Source organism: Geotrypetes seraphini, chromosome 8, assembly GCF_902459505.1.
Source record: "Geotrypetes seraphini chromosome 8, aGeoSer1.1, whole genome shotgun sequence".
In the NCBI taxonomy this organism is placed as follows: Eukaryota; Metazoa; Chordata; class Amphibia; order Gymnophiona; family Dermophiidae; genus Geotrypetes; species Geotrypetes seraphini.
This window is the reverse complement of record NC_047091.1, coordinates 73,964,575-73,981,578: the sequence shown is the minus strand read 5'-3', so window position 1 is coordinate 73,981,578 and position 17,004 is coordinate 73,964,575. Positions and strand designations below refer to the sequence as shown.

At 42.5% G+C, this 17,004-nt stretch overlaps 1 protein-coding gene across 7 annotated transcripts in view; it reads left to right on the top strand.

Moving 5' to 3' along the window:
• LTBP3 (latent transforming growth factor beta binding protein 3) overlaps positions 1–17,004 on the top strand; it is a 165,796-nt gene that overhangs the window by 144,369 nt on the left and 4,423 nt on the right. For 6 of the 7 annotated variants that reach the window (XM_033953910.1, XM_033953909.1, XM_033953906.1 and 3 more), the window contains 7 exons: positions 4,102–4,185; positions 4,415–4,543; positions 6,115–6,252; positions 6,353–6,493; positions 9,920–10,081; positions 11,074–11,154; positions 11,394–11,525. In XM_033953910.1, coding sequence (XP_033809801.1) covers positions 4,102–4,185; positions 4,415–4,543; positions 6,115–6,252; positions 6,353–6,493; positions 9,920–10,081; positions 11,074–11,154; positions 11,394–11,525 — 867 coding nt within the window. The remainder of the gene's footprint in view (positions 1–4,101; positions 4,186–4,414; positions 4,544–6,114; positions 6,253–6,352; positions 6,494–9,919; positions 10,082–11,073; positions 11,155–11,393; positions 11,526–17,004) is intronic. The other variant, XM_033953907.1, reaches the window with a different exon arrangement.

The window sequence follows — 17,004 nt, the reverse complement described above, 5'->3', positions numbered from 1 at the left end:
TGGATGATTGATAATCTTCATGATAAATCACCTTAAAAAAGGCACATCCATCAGTGTAGCTGTCACTGACCATAATGCTTAATGTAGTACAGGGGTCTCAAAGTCCCTCCTAGAGGGCCGCAATCCAGTCGGGTTTTCAGGATTTCCCCAATGAGTATGCATGAGATCTATGTGCATGCATTGCTTTCAATGCATATTCATTGGGGAAATCCTGAAAACCTGACTGGATTGCGGCCCTCAAGGAGGGACTTTGAGATCCCTGATGTAGTAGGTTTTTTTTGTTTTTTTTTGGGGGGGGGTTATTTTATTTTAAAGCTTTGGACAAGTTCCTGGATAAAAAGTCCATAGTGTGCTATTGAGACAGACATGGGGGAAGCCACTGCTTGCCCTGGATTGGTAGCATGGAATGTTGCTACTATTGGGTTTCTGCTAGGTACTTGTGACCTGGATTGGCCACTGTGAAGATGAGACACTAGGCTAGATGGTCCATTGGTCTGACCCAGTAAGGCTATTCTTATGTTCTCAGAAAGGCCGATGCAAATGTAGACTGGCTGTAATAAATCCTATAGTCAACCCCCAAGTTACCTAAGAAAATGCACAAAGGTTTCAAAAAAAATGTTAAAGTAGCCAATAACCCTGAATTATGTGGAACCCTCGAGATGCACTTCATCAAACTGGAGCTATCCTGACCAATGTTAAGGCACTTCTTGATGTTAGCATTCAACAAAATATTCAAGTGGATAGTACTTTTGTAATTATGTTCACAAACTTTCGGTGTGCCCATTTTGGAAGAGAGGTTCCAGGAGAATGAGGTTGAGGAGTGGTCTTAGATTCTTATCTGTTATCTGGATCGGTAGCATGGAATGTTGCTACTCTTTGGATTTTGGCCAGGTACTATTGACCTGGATTGGCCATCTTGAGAACGGGGTACTGGGCTTGATGGACTGTTGGTCTGACCCAGTAAGGCTATTCTTATGGTCTTCATTTGACTGTCTCAATTATACAGTTCGATCTCACCTTTGGAACAGAGCAGGTCAACTTCCTGTGTTTGCATTATCAAGATTTTTAAAAGTTATTCTCAGTCAATGCAATGACTTCATGTTTGCAGTATGAGAAAAAAATCAAAAGCAAATGTGTCTCCATATTTTGAGATATGATAACATTTGCACTTGAGAATAAACAGTTCCAGGATCTGGCAAAGTTGACGGATATTGGAGGAACATTTCTAGCTGAATGTGAGCACGTCTTCAGTCTCATGAATAACCTGAAAATGAAATTATGGAATCTTTTGCAGGTTGATCATTTTAATATGTTAAAGCGTAAGGAGTCGCCAACTTGATCAAGGCAAGATACATTTGGAGAGAGTGTTTTCTGCTTGGGTCTCTGCCAAAGATTGCAAGGAAAAACTTGAACCAACTGTTTATATACTGGATTGCAACCTACCTTGCAATCTCTGACTGTTTAATACTGGATTAAGTTCTAACTTCAAGGCAGAAAAGGAGTGACAAATGAGTTTATTATGTACACTTAACCTGATTCTGTCGATCACCAGTCCCATGGGAAAAATTGGTATTTAAAAGCAATGGAGCCTAGAAGTAATAAAGGGACTTCTTCCCTGATGCAGTGAATAACAAAACATAGCGCTATGTTGGGAGTTTAGTTACATAATATAACATAAAATCAGATTTATATATCACATAATCATGGAGTTCAAAGCGGTTTACAAAAGGTTAATTAATTAATTAAACAAGATATGTAGGTTCAAAAAAATTAATTGGTTATACATTTTGAAAAGAGATGAGTTTTTAATTGTTTTCTGAAATGAGAATAAGAATGTGATTTAAGGAGAAGATGATGAAAGGTCTTATCGTAGAAGGCTGCTTGGAAAGAAAGTGTACGATCATGGTATTTCTTACTTTTACAACCTTTGACAGGTGGAAAAGCAAAGAGAGGGTGAGAACTTCTATTATTTCTCTGAGAAGTAATGCAAAATATATTAGCCAGGTATAAAGGAATCTGACAGAAGGCAACTTTGTAGTATAAACAGTCCAGCTTGAAGATCACACGAGACTCCATAGGGAGCCAAATTCAACTCTCGGTAAAAGGGGGTCACATGATCAAATTTCTTCAATCCAAAAATAAGTCTCATCACAGTGTTTTGAATAAGTCTCAGTCTGTTAATATTAGTTCTCTGTATCATCAAGAAAAGATAAGTGCATAAATTGGATTAGAAATTGAAAGTGGAATTGATGTGATAATTAATACATCTATTTATTATGTATATGAAAAAGTGGACCAATGAAGATTATTGGTGAATTTATCAGAGTACAAATGAACGCATGATTTCCCACTGAAGGTCCACAAAAAACTTTCATTATAGAAATTTAACCAATAGGAAGAAATATTTTTTCACTCGGAGAATAGTTAAGCTCTAGAATGCGTTGCCAGAGGTTGTGGTAGGAGCAGTTAATGTTGCTGGATTTTTTAAAAAAAGGTATGGACAATTTCCTGGAGGAAAAGTCCATAGTCTATTATTGAGACAGATATGGGGGAAGCTACTCCTTGCCCTGGATCAGTAGCATGGAATGTTGCTACTTTTGGGGGTTTTGCCAGGTACTGACCCAGTAGGGCTATTCTTATGTTCTTATAATTTAAAGAGAAATACTATAATAATTTGACCAGGAAAATATTTGCATGTTACACTGAACACCTGCACATAAAGCAGCTGTAACCAAAAATTTTGCACAAAAAAAGATTATTGCACACACAGCCTGCCAAAAATGAGAGGGAACATTGGTTTTGGCTGGCTGCACATTTATTTCCAGGGCTGTACTTCAGGACTCACCTCCACACTCTTAAAAATAACAGGGTGACAGGCTGAGAAGCTCCAGGCTCACATGACCCATGAGTATGGGAACAGTTTTTCCTTTGTTTTTAGTTAGTTTGGCATTTTCACCTGATTTTATTTTATTTTTTACTTTTTTTTGTTTGTTTCATGCGTTTGTGTTAATTAAAAAATGTAATGGCACAAATTGACTTTTTGCATGCTAATTCATAGGTTAAGATGAATAATCAGATATCCAAAATGGTGAATAAGTTACCAACATATATATGTTGACAATCGAGTTACCTGCTGTTCTGTAAATCTTTAAAAATCTGGTTATTTCATAAATTTCCCCCCCCCTGTACAAAACTGTAGCGTCGTTTTTAGCAGCCTCAGTGGTAACAGCTCCGACACTTATAGAATTCCTATGAGCGTTGGAGCTGTTACTGCCATGCCCAGCGCTAAAAACCACTCTACGGTTTTGTAAAAGGGGAGATAATTAATTGTGGACAGCTATTAACATTTTTAATCTCATTTAGTTTTAGGTTATTTTGATGGGGTTTTTAAAAAATTGTATTTTGTAACTCGAGGTTTTTCCCAATCTCTTTATAATTGTAAGCTGAGTGGCATATAAGTAATGTGATGTAAAAAAACAAATTAGTTAAATTGATTTCATGCACATTATGGCCCAGTTCTCTAAGTGGTGCCAATTTTGTAGGCACTGATAGGCGCCCAAGCTTCCTAAAAAAAAACAAAAAAAACCCACTGTTCAAATCAAATTTTTAACTGAGTTTCAAGGCACCTCCCAGTCCCTAAAAATTCAGCACCAGAATTGTGCCTCCATTGGTGCTTTAGGCCATCTAATACTACTGTGGGCGTGGCTAAAACTGGAAGTGGCTTTAGGCAGCCTAAAGCACCTAGGTAGATGCAATTCACAACAAACCCTGGCCTACATTTCCAGCGCCTATCTTTCCCAGAGGCGCTATTCTGTATATGGCGCCATCATGTGATTGACATGCAATCGGCGGCTGCTTTTTTAGGTGGCCACTGCTATTGGTGCCATATAGAGAATCTGGGCCTAAATGTTTAAGGCACACTAATGAACCGAATGAATACTAACCAATGCACATTATCCTCCATTTCACACATTGTTAATGTTGTAGACTGTGCCTCACTTTCATTTGTCAAGGGGAAGGTGGGAAATAAAATTCTGTATTTCTACTTGTACAATTATTTAAATGACTATTGTTGCTCTGTTCTATTTTCCATGTTTCCAGTTGAGTTCCACTCACTCTGTCCTGATGGCAGGGGCTTTATTCTGGATGACACAGTTTTGAACTATGGCATTCCCGCTCACAGGGGTAAGTAGTAACACCACCCTGAAGGGTTGTGGCAAAGAGGAGGAAGAGACTGGAGTTGCAGGGGGTCCACACTTTCTGATGTTAACATTCCCAGAAATGTGACCCTTGCAGAGAGGGGGCCTGCGCTCGTTATCCACCTGAGTGGAGGGTTATGCAGTATGTAGAAACCTTCTTGTACTTCAGCCATTCCGCCCATCCTCCTTCACAGCTAATCCCATTTTTCTTCCAGACATCGATGAGTGTGAACTCTTTGGGGAAGAGATCTGTAAGGAGGGCAAATGTGTCAATACGCAACCGGGTTTTGAGTGTTACTGCAAACAGGGATTTTATTACGATGGAAACTTGCTGGAGTGTGTTGGTAAGCAAAAAAAAACAACCCAAAAATGATTTGCCACAGGAAGCCAGAGAGACGGGGCAAATTGTAAGGAGGTGGGAGGGTTGTTGGCCCCACTAACATGTTTACTTCAATGCTGGTATGCTAAAAATCACGATTTCTTAATGTTATAGGGCAGGGATTTCAAAGTCCCTCCTTGAGGGCTGCAATCCAGTCGGGTTTTCAGGATTTCCCCAATGAATATGTATGAGATCTATTAGCATTCAATGAAAGCAGTGCATGCACATAGACCTCATGCATATTCATTGGGGAAATAATGTTTGGTATGTCAATGAGAACAAAAAGTCAAATTTCATCAAGCAATAATAAACTTTTATTGATCATGACAAGAGTTGCCATACAACATATTACCAGTAATTGGAAAAATTACAGTAGACTTAACTATACCTTCTGGTGGAATTCGTTATGCCACATTTACAAAATGGAAAGAGTAATTGCCATACAAAGAGGGAATTATAATAATTTTAAAAAGATTTAGGGGCCATTGACAAATTATTGCAATGATTAGACACGATTATCCATTGAAAGTACACTTATCTATAGGGGGGAGGGGGTTGGATATAAAGTTATATTAAGGTTTGATCAATTGATAATATTTATATGATATTTTTGATTAAAATATTTGTGAGAATAAATGTATGTTTTTAAGATGATGTTAAAAGAAGTACAAGTGATGTTTACAAGGTTTAAATGATGTAATATTGTGTTCTTGATGTAAGATGGAAAAATGAATAAAGAATTTGGAACTTTGGGGAAATCCTGAAAACCAGACTGGATTGCGGCCCTCAAGGAGGCCCTGAGACCCCTGTTATAGGGTAATTTTAATAACTTGTGGGTCCTTTTACTAAAGTTAAGGAAAGGGAATGGGATGGGGACTTGTATCCCACCTTTTCTGTAGTTTTACAACCACACTCAAAGCAGTTTACATACAGGTACTTCAAGCATTTTCCCTGTCTGTCCTGATGGGCTCACAATGTATCTAATGTACCTGGGGCAGTGGAGGATTAAGTGACTTGCCCATGGTCAAAGGAGCAGGGTGGGGTTTGAACCCACAACCTCAGGTTGTAGCTCTAACCACTGTGCCACACTCTCCTCAAAGTTATGTCACTAACTGAATTAGTATGCACTAAATGCTGCTTGTCCTGTTTTATACCTAAGGACCTTGTGGTACTTAACGTACACTAATGTCTATCAGTGCGCGCTAAGCTTTAGTAAAAGGACCCTTTCGTAAATCATGTTAGACAAGGACCACTTGGCCCATTTTATCTGCCTAGTTGTCTACCTCTCTGGTTTTCTACTTCTTTGGGTCAATTCTTTGCGAGCTGAAAGGGAATGCGGGTTTTGCATTTAAATTTCTAAGAAGGGATAATTGAGCCTGTAGTGGAGGGCATAGAGTGGGAATGGGGTGGGGGGCAGTGAGCAGTTGCACATTGGTCATGGAGAGAGAGGAGTGTTTCAGAGACTGGGAGCAGTAGAGGTACAGGGATGAGATCACTGAATGTTAACAGACTGAATCCTGTTTTTGTACTTCCAAGATGTGGACGAATGTCTGGATGAATCTAATTGTGTGAACGGCGAGTGTGTCAACACCCAGGGGTCTTACCAGTGTAACTGCCCCCCACCCACCATATATTCCTCTATGCACAAAAAATGTGTGTCGCCTAGAGAAATTGGTGAGTACGTCCCACTAGACCACACATTGGATAGAGTTCCCTCAGTCCTTGAACCCACTGTGTGCTTTTTGAAACTGACCTATCCCCTCACTCTTCCCAGATGTGGACGAATGTCAAGATCCATCTGTTTGTAGGAATGGGCATTGTGTCAACACAGCAGGATCCTACTACTGTGAGTGCAGGCCGCCACTTAGCTTGGATGCCAGTGGGAAGGAATGCTTACTAGCAGAGACACAAGGAGGTAAGGAAGTGGAGTGGTCGCGGTGGTCTTTCTCTCCATAGATGGAGCATTAATTGCCAAAATGTGTGGATGAACTGGAAAAGAATGGAGAAATTAGATTTTACCTACTAATTTTCTTTCCTTTAGTACCACTAGATCAGTCCAGAAAATACAGGTAGTGCATCCATTGGCCAGCAGGTAGAGATAGAAAACCATCTATAAGGACACTGCAGCTCCAGCACTTCAGTAGTTCAGTAACAAAGCAGTCGTACCTTTTAAACTATTAAAAATAAAAAAAAATCCAACCTTCACGCCACAAATGCTTCCAGAAGAACTGAAACAATAGAAACTTGGTAAAACAGTTCTAAACTGAAGGCAAGCCTTCCTCCTCTAGGAAACTAGGGAAACATATTTTGTTTCTAAATGAGGGTTTAGGACTGATCTGGTGAAACTAAAGGAAAGAAAATAAAAACTAATTTCTCCTTCCTTAGCATCTTCACCAGATTAGTCAAAAAAGGAGACTATGATAACATGAAAAGAATGGTATAAAACAAACTAAAGGAACAGCTGTAAAAGATCAAAAATTACATCAGGCATGGATGTTATTGAAAAATACCATCCTGAAAGCCTAGGCCAGATATATTCCATGTATTAAAAAAGGAGGAATGGAAGTCGGCATGGTTAACGAGTGAGGTGAAGGAAGCTATTAGAGCTAAAAATCCTTCAGAAAGAAGGATTCAACTGAAAATAATTGTAAACAGCACAAGGAATGGTAAGTCAAATGCAAGGTACTGATAAGGAAGGCAAAGAGACCTTGAAAAGAAGATAGTACTGGAAGCAAAAACAGATGGTATATTAAAAGCAAGAAGCTGGGTTAAAGAATTAGTTGGACTGCTAGACAACCGAGGGGTAAAAGGGTGCTCAGGGATGACAGCCCTAAAGGAGAGATTAAATGAGGAAGATGTGAGGGAAAATACCGGTACCAGAAACAGTATTTAATGCTGATGAGCCAGAAAAACTGAAGCATATCTCTGTAACACTGGAAGATGTAATGGGTCAATTTAACAAACAGAACAGTAACAAGTTGCCTGGACCAGATGGTTTACATCCCAGAGTGATGATAATTGAAAAATGAACTTGCAGAGCTATTGTTAGTAGTTTGTAATTTATCTTTAAAATCCAGCAAGGTACCGAAAGACTGGAGGGAAGCCAATGTAATACCAATTTTTAAAAAGAGTTCCAGAGGTGATCTGGGAAATTATATACCAGTGAGTCTGACGTCAGTGCCAGACAAAATGGTAGAGACTATTATAAATAACAAAATGACAAAACATGTACATAAGCACAGATTAGTGAGACAAAGCCAACATGGATTTAGTCAACAGAAATCTTGCCTCACCAACCCACTGCATTTTACCAACCTACTACATTTCTTTGAAGAGGTGAATAAATATGTGAGCCGGTCGAGATTGTATATTTGGATTTTCAAAAGTACCTCAAGATTTGACAAAGTACCTAATGAAAGACTTCTGAGGAAATTCATGGGATAGGAGGTAATGTCCTATTATGGATTAAGAACTGGTTCAAAGATAGAAAAGAGAGTAGGTTTAAATGGTCAATATTCTCAATGGAGAAGGGTAAACAGTGTGGTTCCCCAGGAGTCTGTGCTGAGACCAATGTTCCCTCTAAGCTGTGTGGCTGCACAACTGTGCACCTCTTTTAAAGACCCCATTAGAACTGCTGCACACCAGGAGCAGCACTTTCCCACCGCCATCCTAGCCGCTGCTGCTCTAAATGAGCAGCAGCAGTGGCAAAACAGCTTGCCTTACTCTCCCACAGGGCCGCATGCACACCCTCAGTCTGATCAGTGACTGGCTTTGCCCTGGAACTGGAAAAGAACGTTGGAGGGCCCTGACCAGCAACTTGAGCAACAAAGCAATCAAGGCTTTGTTACCGTTTGGATCTTCTTATCTTTGCAAACTTGGATTTTCATCTCCAACAGAAATTAAATTTTAAAAAAGAAAACAACTACAGAAGGTGGATGATGAAATGTATGTTTGCTTGTTGACTATCGAGCCGCGTTTTGAATTAACTTGTACTCAAAAACAAGCACATCCACTGCATTGATTAGCAATTCTATTTACTTTAGTTTCACCATTGTTACAATTACACATACATAGCTTAAAGGACTTTAAATAAATAACTCCCAAATTTAATTTTTTGTTGGTTTTGCAATTTCATAATTTCAATTATAATGTGCTGCGAAAAACATTTGCTCCATTTAGTATGCCGGAGCTAAAAAAGTTTGAGACACTGCACTATAGGAATGAACTTCACTCATAGGCCAAGTTATGCTAAGTGTGATCTTGGCCTCTCATATTGATTACTAATGCTCATAATATTTACATTATGCAAAAGAGCCTCCTTCTGAAGTTCATATATACAGGCAACATCACGGTATTCTTGGGAGGACTAACCTTCGGCATCATGCCAGTCTTTTGGTTCATGATGTTCTACTCTTTGGAGGTCAGAGGTCATCTACTGCCCTTTTACCCATCCAAGTTTCCAAGTTTTATTAAAAATTTGATAAAATGCTTATAAATATTTTGAAGCGATTCTACATTAAAAGTTAGGGTAAAGACATATAGACAGTACAGAACATAAACTCACTGGTCGCCGTTATTGAAGAAGGACACGGTACTACTCGAAAGGGTCCAAAGAAGAGCGACTAAAATGGTTAAGGGGCTGGAGGAGTTGCCATACAGAGAGATTAGAGAAACTGGGCCTCTTCTCCCTTGAAAAGAGGAGACTGAGAGGGGACATGATAGAAACATTCAAGATAATGAAGGGAATAGACTTAGTGGATAAAGACAGGTTGTTCACTCTCTCCAAGGTAGAGGGAACGAGAGGGCATTCTCTAAAGTTAAAAGGGGATAGATTCTGTACAAACGTAAGGAAGTTCTTCTTCACCCAGAAAGTGGTGGAAAACTGGAATGCTCTTCCGGAATCTTTTATAGGGGAAAACACCCTCCAGGGATTCAAGATAAAGTTAGACAAGTTCCTGCTGAACCAGAATGTATGCAGATAAAGCTAGTCTCAGTTAGGACACTGGTCTTTGACCTAGGGGCCGCTGCGTGAGCAGACTGCTGGGCACGATGGACTACTGGTCTGACCCAGCAGCGGCAATTCTTATGTTGAGATATAGGAAAGGAGGGTAGAACTACAATTGTGACAGGAAAGTAATACAATAAAGGTAATAACGTTAAGGAGGGTTGGGTGGCAGCCTAATAAAGGCTAGTTTCTAGCTTTAATTGTATTACATAGGGATGTAAAGTTAATCCCTGAATTTAACTTTGAAAGGCGTCATTGAAAAGGAAACTTTTAAGGGTGCTTTTAAAGTTATCTAATCGTACTTCTTCTCTATTCTTGTATTTCCCCCCCCCACAGACCGGGCAATGGAGAAGCGAGATATCTGCTGGAGACAGCGGGGTGAGGACCAGATGTGTTCCATAGCACTGAACGGTTTTCATCTCAGCTATGAGGAGTGTTGCTGTAATCATGGCAAGGGCTGGGGGTTCCAGTGTCAGCCCTGCCCTCCCCGGGGCTCAGGTATGGCCAAAGTATGGTAACTCCCAGAGCATGCACGTAGCAAGGGTCCGAGATTATACAGCAGAGGCTCTGGGAATTTTCTCAGCACACCATAAAACAAAAATCCAAGCATGTGTACACTGCAAGGGCTGCAAGAACCTCTTGAGTGCACACGAGTAGTGAGGCCCTGGGAACTCCACAGATTCAAACAAACTGGGTGCCCAATTTATTTCATGAGCACACGCAGAGACCAGGATACACCATACGTGATGAATTTGTATACTTGTGTGGAGGGTTGCCAGATTTTCCAATTGGAAAATCTGGACCCCCCTAGACTCGCCCCCAGGCCCGACCACTTCCGACCATCCCTGCTCTATTCCCGCAATCCCCGCTGCCTGCTCTTGTCCACTGCTGCCCACTCTTGTCCGCAAATGGTGTCGGGCAGGGAGAAGGTCCGCACATGCGCAGATGTCATGCAATGATGTCGCGCACGTGACAGCCGTGCATGCGCGGACTTCCTCCCTGCCCGGCGCGACTTGAGGAGGCTTTTCAAAACCCGGACAAAGTGCCGGTTTTTGAAAAGCTTTCCGGACTTTCGAACATGTCCTCAAAAGGTATCTTGCGGTTCTGTACGGGGAGGATGAATTTTTAAAAAAAAATGTTGAAAACTCAATTATTTGCCAATGCCTTCCTATGCTAAGGTATATTTCAGTTGATAATCACCTTTTAGAATTTTTTGACAGCAATGTCTGATGTAAAGCTTGCTTGTATTTCTGAATGGATTGAATTCGCGTTCTATCCCTGTTTAGACATGTCTATGTTATATGTGATAATCGTAGAGAAACAAGATTTTATGTATGTGCTATAGAAACCGCATAGTTGTATGCGGTATATAAATTTTTTAATAAATAAATGTCTGTGGAAATCTGGATGTCTGGTAACCCTACTTGTGTGTATGAGGCGTGTGCTCATTGTGTAACTTGCGCTGTCTGGCTCTTCTTATCTCTTTGCAGAGCAGCTGTGTCAACACTCTCAGAGTGATGGGAACTCCTTCTGGGAAACCAGTCCCTTATTCCTGGGGAAGAAACCTAGAGGTGAGTCAAATGATCCTGGCCAATGTTTCTTTGCTTATGCTTTCCAAACGCAAATTCCCCTTCTACCTGCCCCCCACCCTCATCTGTGACCCAGCTTAGTTTTCTGCTCTGCTGTCCCTCACTGTGATTTAGCTCAGCTCTCTCTTCTGATTATGGCCCAGCTCAGCTCTCCCCCTTCAATGTTGCTTCAGTCACATTAACGTTTGCTCTCTTTCATCTCCCTGCTTGTGGTGCTGAAGAGGAGGATAGTTCAGAAGAAGACTCTGATGAGTGCCGCTGTGTCAATGGCCGCTGTGTCTGGGGTTACTATGGTTTCTCCTGTGAGTGTAACACTGGCTTCCAGCTGGACAGCACCAGGGCCCGCTGTGTTGGTAAGAAGGCCAAAGGAGCACCCTAGAGGAAGAAATGGAGACATGCAGCATCTGTTGGGGGAGGCTGGAGAGGGGCAGATTTAAGTACCTTAGTGAGAGGGGAAAGAGCAGCGGGCGGGCAAGCAGCGTCTTGGAGAGAAAAGAGAGGCAGATGGGTAGAACCTTAGACAGACAGAAATAGGGGAGACATATAGTTGGATGAGAAACAGAGGGCATCTGACAGTGAGCTAGAGCGAGATGGTCTATCTGGGTTTGACTATAGGAGGGGAGCCTCGGAGAACTAGACACTAGGGGGGATCATTCTATTACTGCAGGGGCCCATGTACACTCATTTCCAAGGTGCATTTACATGCATTCACATGCAGAATTACATCAGAACATTGCATAATTAAGTCATTGCATAATTAAGCTGCAGCCTTTGTTGCCAGAGGCTATGATTCTGAAATAAAAGTACAGCTCTGTTTAAAATTGGTTTGAATGAATTCTAGGCAGACAAGTCCTTTAACAAATTTTAGCCAAGCTGGGATCATCACTTCCTTTCTCTAGAATGAACAACATGGATGGATCTCCCTATTAGAATCTGCTGGCCATTCTCTGACCTAGTTTGGCATGGGCAGAGGAATGGCTAGCAGGAGAAAGGAGGAAATAGTGCCTCTGCATAAGTCACAGGTGAGACCCCATTTAGAGTACTATGTACAGTTCTGGAGACCGCAACTTCAAAAGGATATAAACAGGATGGAGTAAGTCCAGAGGGTGTCTATGAAAATGGTCTGTGGTTTTATTTTTTTATCATAAAGAGTATGGAAAGAGACTTAAAGATCTATATTTTGGAAGAAAGGCAGATATACTGCTACACTTCTTTCTGAATCTGCGGTTTCAGTATCCGCAGATTCGGTTATTTGCAATTTAAAAATAAAGCTGTATTCCAGACCTTCCCCACCTTCCTCCCAGCATCCCGGACCTTACCTGGTGGTCTAGTGGGCTTTCGGGGCAGGAGCGATCTTCCTAAACTCCTGCCCCGTGCAGATCACTCATAGGAAATGGCTGCCGTGAACTCCCGTCGTGGTCTCGAGAGACTACAGGAGCTCACGTCAGTGATCTGCACAGGGCAGGAGCGTAGGAAGATCGCTCCTTCCCCGAAAGTCTGCTAGACCACCAGGTAAGGTCCAGGATGCCGGGGGAAAGGCGGGAGGGAGGCAGGGGTGGGTCAGAGCCGGCCAAAATGTTGTTTGCAAATTTCAACATTCGCAGGCCGGCTCTGCCCCTAACCCCCGCGACTACTGAGGGAGAAGTGTACTACTATTTATAATTTCTATAGTGTTGCTACTGTAGATGTACGCAGCACTGTACATTAAAACATTCACAAGTTAATCCCTACTCAATAGAGCTTACAGTCTAGTCAAAGGACAAATTGGACAAGTAGGGAGATTAGAGAATTTCTCAGGCAAGCATGGGTGCTTTACAAGAAGTGGGCATTTAGCCTGGATTTGAATGCTGCCAAGGACAGAGCTTGACATAATGACTCAGGCAGATTGTTCTAGGCCGGTGGTGTAGCAAGAGAGAGGGAACATAGTCTGGAATTGGCAGTAGAGCAGAACATATACCTCTGAGGTGGGAAAGAAGGGATATCTTAGATTTTTCTTCATTACTGGGGCGCTCTTTTGGAATACCATGATTCCTTGGCTCGTAGTCATTTGTTGATCTGTTCTTTGAATTTTTCTGAGTTCTTTGCCTTTATATGAGTTTCTGTGCATAATTTTCTCTACTGGTTTTCTTTTTGGTTTGTAGCTTGAAGGAGAACTGGGGATGGGGGAGAGGGTGGGGTGGGGTCGTCTACTATTTGTTAATAATGTGAGCTTGTTTTCTGAATTCAACTGTGATTCTGTTTCTTTCCTGTTGAGTTCAATAAAATATATTTGACAATAATACCTCTGAGGGACCCCAAGAGCTAGTCTCGATAGGTGATATTAACAATGGGCTGGGTGGCTCAGGAGCTAGTATCTAGAGGTGGTTAGGGAGGAAAGGGTTAGAAGTGGGGGAAGGATAGGTGCAAAAAAAAAAAAAAATAAGTGCTGAGTAGAATTTGAGAGAAGAGGTATAGGTCAGGGGTATTGGTAGCAGTGGAGCATTACAAGGTGCCCACAAAAACACTCCTTGATTTTAAATGGTTACAAAATCAAAACTTACTGGAATATGTTTATAAACTAGTCTTTAAGCCCGTTACATTAACGGGTGCTAGAATATATGTGTCTGTCTTTCTTTCTTTCTGTCTCTCTCCCTCCCACTGTCTCTCTCTCTCCCTGGCCCCCTTTCTCTGTCTTTCTGTCCCTCTTCCTGCCCCTGTGTCTTTCTTCTTTCTTTCTGTCTCCCTCCCTCCTGCTGTCTGTCTGTCATTTTTTCCCTGCATTTCCCTGTGCAGCAGCAGTATTTCCTTTCCCCTCCAGGTCCCTATGCAGCAGTAGCAGCATTTTCCCCCACCCCCCTTCCCTACTCTTACCACGATGTGGCCTGCTCATTTTGGCCTTTCCCCCTTCCCTTCCCGCGGTCTAGCCTGCTCCAAGGGTCCCCCTTCCTTTATTGCGTTCCTCGCAGGCAGGCCCAGCTTTCATTCTGTTGCCCTTCCTCGCGTGACTGCCTGCCTGCCTGAGTGGCGAGCGGCTGGAGTCTTTTTTTTGTCGGTGCTTCCCTGCCCGCCCCGCGGTCTGGCCTGCTTCGGGCAAATTTTTTTTTAAAGTTTAAAGGTGTCGTGGTGGCTCCTCTCGATCCCCGCCAGCGTCGGAGGCCTTCTCCGATGCCGGTGCGGTTTGTGAGAGGAGCCGACACCGCGTTCTTGTGGAGAGTAGGGAGTCCAGCGCTGGCGGCCAGTCCTACTGGCGATTGTAGGTAGGTGCTGTAAGGCTGGGGACTCATGCATGCGCACTCCTGCCTCCACAGACCTACTGATCATGGATCAGAGATCACCGAAAATGCAGGTAAGAGTGCGCATGCGCGTCTAGCGTTTTATTATATTAGATAAGATGACAGCAAATACAAGTTCCAAAAAGCACGGTTAGCAAGATCTTACACAATCGCTTGCACTTTCACCCTTATAAGTTACAACTTTCAGACAATGCAACGTGACAAAATGACCAGGTGTTCCTCAAGTGGCCCCCGAGATCACCGAACATTACTGTTTGTGACTTTTTCCTTTTGGGGGTATGTAAAAGACAGAGTGTACGTACCTCCACTACCTGCAACTATGAATGATCTTCAGGAACGCATCACTGAAGCTATAAATGCGATCACACCGGATATGCTTTGGAAAGTTTGGTCTGAGCTCGATTATCGCATCAATGTTTGCCGAGTAACAGGTGGGGCGCCCATCGAGTGTATGTAATTAACAGATTACTACAATATTGCAAAAGGTGAAGTGAGGACATATAAATAAAGTAGTGCAAAAAAACTGACACTGGTAAGATCGTGAGCACAACATTGTCACTCTGTGAAGATTCAAGCAAATCATATTAGCCCTGAAGAAACGGCTTAGTGCTGTGAAACGTTGGCATTTTAACAGACTGCTTTAAACACTCCCAGTGGTTTCAGTTGCAAAATATCTCAGTCCTCAATTATTTTAAGCCTCAACAGCGAGTTGTCACTCTATGGAAGTTTTTTAGTCAATGATGTGGAGGTGGTGGTTTGAGCTTGAGCTCCACCAATTAAACCTGAGGCTTTTTTTTCCATTTGAGCAGACTCTCAGCTACCTTTAAGTGGAGTTTTTTTTTTTTTTTTTTGCACTACTGTAATTAACAGATACCATATGAAACCTTATGAGCTGATGAAACTGTAGCCTCAAAGGTGAAAGGATATTCCAATAAATTTTGGTTTTGTAACCATTTAAAATCAAAGAGAGTTTTTGTGAGCACCCTGCATTTGAAATTTAGGCTTTCTGCCTCAGGATCGGGATGGGATTGGGTCGGTCAGATAAAGGGAAGGACTATAGGAATGAGATATATAAGGAGACCGCCTCTGGATCTCAGGTTCTTTCCTGTTGCTTGGAGACAGTTTATCTGCCCGCCCTCCCCAAGAGGTTAGATGGTGTAGAGGGATATTGGCTTTTCCCTTAGCTTGGTGTTGCAGCTGTGGAAACCCGAGCTAAAGGGTTATTAGCTCAACAGAGGATGAGCAGTTATATTAAATAATGTTCACTGAGTAGTTGCCAAATGGGTCAGGTGACCAAATAAGGGACAGGAGGGTGGTCCATGCCATTCTCAAGCTGTCAGGGCAGTGCTATGGGGGGGGGGGGGGGGGGGGGGGAAATCACATTTTATTTAATATTACAGTATAATCTCGTTATAATGGACTTGCTTATAAAGGAATATTGTCTATAGCGGACAAGGTTTGCTGGTCCCAGCCGTTTGCCTTTATGAACATGGCGAAAATCATTGGATATAGCGGACTCGCATATAATGGACAACAATTTGGTCCCCAGAGCCGCTTTTAGCTATAGTTTTGTTCGGCTATAATGGATATGCAGGCTCCACTTACAAGGCGCGTGGCGTACCGGTGATACAGTATCAAAATGGCTGAGAAGTCTGCTACGAAGCGTCGTTCTATAACGGATTTAAAACGCGAAATCGTCCTTTTAATCGAAACAAAAAAGATGTTGCTGATATGCTTGTGCAGTGACTGTTGTTCATTGATTGTATGTTTTTTCAAGTTGACCTAAATAAAGTTTTAAAAAAATGCAACTCTAGATATAATGGACTCTGGATATAACGGACTGTTTTTCCAGGTCCCTCGAAGTCCGTTAAAACGAGATTATACTGTACTATGTTGTAGCCAATGGCGTAACTGCCCCTGATGCGGCACCTCTCCTCATCTCCTACTCCTTCCCCGCTATGCGCACGCCTTCACCCCCCCCCCCATCGAACCTCTAGTTCTTCGCTGGCATGAACAGCAGCTCCAACCTGCTGCGCATGCCAGCCTCTGCACTCCCCTCTGATGGAAGCGACATCAGAGGGAGAGCCCACATGGGCAGCAAGTTGGAGGTGCTGCTCGCGCAAGGGAAGCTAAACAGGTATGGGGGAAGGGGCGCACATGGCAGTGGGGGGGGGGGAGAGAAGAGGGTGAGGGGGGGCACCTCCAACCCTTCCTACACCACTGATTGTGGCTCAGGCAAAAAGATAGGTTTTGCAATAAATAATGGTTTCATTGTTGTTATAATAAGCAAAGCTGCAGCCTAGATTTTCCGTCAACAACTTGTGTGTTCATTATTGGTGACTGGACAAAAGCGTGTGAGACTTTGGCGCGCCAACATTGCAGCGCAGACAGTTCGGCGCAAGACCCCAGCGCGCTGCCTAAAAAGTTACTTTTAAAGAGCTCCGATGGGGGGTATGGGGGAGGAACCCCCCCACACACACTTTACTTCATACTCTTTGCACTGCCGTTGGGGGGGTGTGGGGGGTGCAACCCCCCACATTATAGAGAAAACTTAACTTTT